The 2021-nt window shown below is 32.6% G+C and overlaps 1 protein-coding gene across 1 annotated transcript; it reads right to left on the minus strand.

The window, feature by feature from the left end:
• Positions 1–254: 254 nt before the first annotated feature.
• LOC115874179 (protein eyes shut-like) lies at positions 255–1798 on the minus strand (the record flags this gene model as incomplete). Its single annotated transcript, XM_030889281.1, has 3 exons — positions 255–393; positions 1109–1260; positions 1597–1798. Coding segments are annotated over 3 exons (493 nt in total), but the record flags the coding sequence as incomplete, so codon positions are not given.
• Positions 1799–2021: the final 223 nt, after the last annotated feature.

Consider the following 2021-nt stretch of genomic DNA (forward strand, 5'->3'; position numbering starts at 1 on the left):
AATAATTTTGAATTATACCTATATTAAGTGCTAAAACGTACATTCATACTTTCATAGTAATGAAGGTATGCACCTACATACAAAATTCTCTTTATTTCCATCTCTTGATTCAAAATCAATTAAAATTATTATTTGTCGCAAAAAACTAGGTGTTAAAAAAATATGGTGCCGTTGTATGCTATATAGTATTTATTTATACATGCTTTACAGAAACGTATGTCATGGTAGCCGTAGCTGAAAGATGTTTATCATACCGTTCTCGCAAAAGTGTCCGTGTTTGCTGTATGGGCACAGACACAAGTAAACTTCACTGCTAGACGGAATACAAGTACCACCATATAAACATGGATTTCATTACCGTATTGATAATTCACACACATATTTCCTAAAAACCTAAAATCAATATGCGAAAAAAAATGTAAAGGTTTAGTCACATAATCATGTCGCTTTTTTAAGTAAATGTAAAAATGTATTCTAAAACAAATAAATTTAATATCACGTTTTACCCTTATTGAACGTAATTACCCATTGAACGTAATATACACAGGGTGTCAAAAAAATAGTGTAACGGTCTAATGAGTGAAGATCTAGTGTCAAAAAATAGTGTCTTTGGTGAGTGATTACAGATAAAAAATAAAAACAAAAAAGTTCCTATGAACATATGCCCTAAAATGCTTCCTGTTTGACACGTTTTTTTGACGTAAAGTTTGACACTTTAGTTTTGTATAACGTGAGTTTTTGGTTTAAATAAATAGTATAGTAATAGTTTGCTTAAAAATGCATACGTTGCAGTCGAACATTGTTCTTTTTAGATCCTCTTTTAGTGCGAAGTGTACAAGGTAGCTTAATAGCCGTAAAAAACTCATCGCAATTCTATTAGAATATTTAAGTGCCCTTAAGTGCTGTTAAGAAGGTGAGTTTTGTGGATGTAAATAATAATTGTTTATATATTTAAAGTTAATTTATTTTTGTTTCTTAAAATATTTTCATTAAAAGAAAATATGTAATAGTAGGCAACGCTGTGCCGGTCAAACTTAATCACGTGACTAAAAGTATATTTGATATGAACTATTATAGGTAATTAAAAAAAAAATAGTAATAATTTTACCCGTTCTTGCATCGACATCTCCATTTTTCACCTGAGGATATACAGGATGCTCCGTTTTTACAGGGATTCGATAAACAGGCTAAAGAAGAGCATTCGGATATTTCGTAACCATCTTCAGCGTCTTTATATATGTATACGTTCCTCCCATGAACCTTAAAAATTATTATTATTATCACTACTTCAATAAAATATCATAAAAAAAAACAGCAACATAATATCACAGCTTATTTATTAGACAGCCAGCCGACTTTGGCTAAATTTTGAGTAAAATATCATGATTATGTTAGGGTGGCAACCATTAATTACGTGAGGTTGACAAGGGGGGAGGTGTCAAGCCAAAAAGGGGCCAATACCCATCACACGACATCTCACCAGTAAAGTAGTAGGGTGGGAAAAAAAATCTCAAAAACGCCTTCCGGAATTAATGGCTCGTCTGTTTTATCACAAGTTTTTTTATTGTATTTATGTTTGTATTTATATATACGTACTTTTAAGTCAGACATACACCCGATGAAACCTCCAGATGGAATGTTCTCATATGTCAAACTGTTTGGTATATTTCCAAGATGGAGGCAAGCTGAAGGAGTTAGAAGTTTGTTTATCATAGCTGTCTGGTCCCCTGTCATTGTCAGGGTGTCATTAACTTTTATCAGTGCCTCGCAGTGGGTTAGATTTTTGGAAAACTCCAAACTGAAATAAACAAATTGGTTAACGAACAAAGGGTCTATACAAGGTGATACAATATAGAACCACTACCACACTCTACGTTTTATCTGCTCTGCAATGTTATCGTGCGATAAGTCGTTGCGCGTGGATCATACTTTAAAATAATAACACTCTAAAACAGCCTCTACGCTATTCACGAAATGTTTTACGAAATATTTCTGGAAATATTTCGTAAATTTCGCAAAAC

The sequence above is a fragment of the Sitophilus oryzae genome, unplaced genomic scaffold (genome assembly GCF_002938485.1).
Source record: "Sitophilus oryzae breed Bouriz unplaced genomic scaffold, Soryzae_2.0 scaffold_123_pilon_pilon, whole genome shotgun sequence".
In the NCBI taxonomy this organism is placed as follows: domain Eukaryota; kingdom Metazoa; phylum Arthropoda; class Insecta; order Coleoptera; family Curculionidae; genus Sitophilus; species Sitophilus oryzae.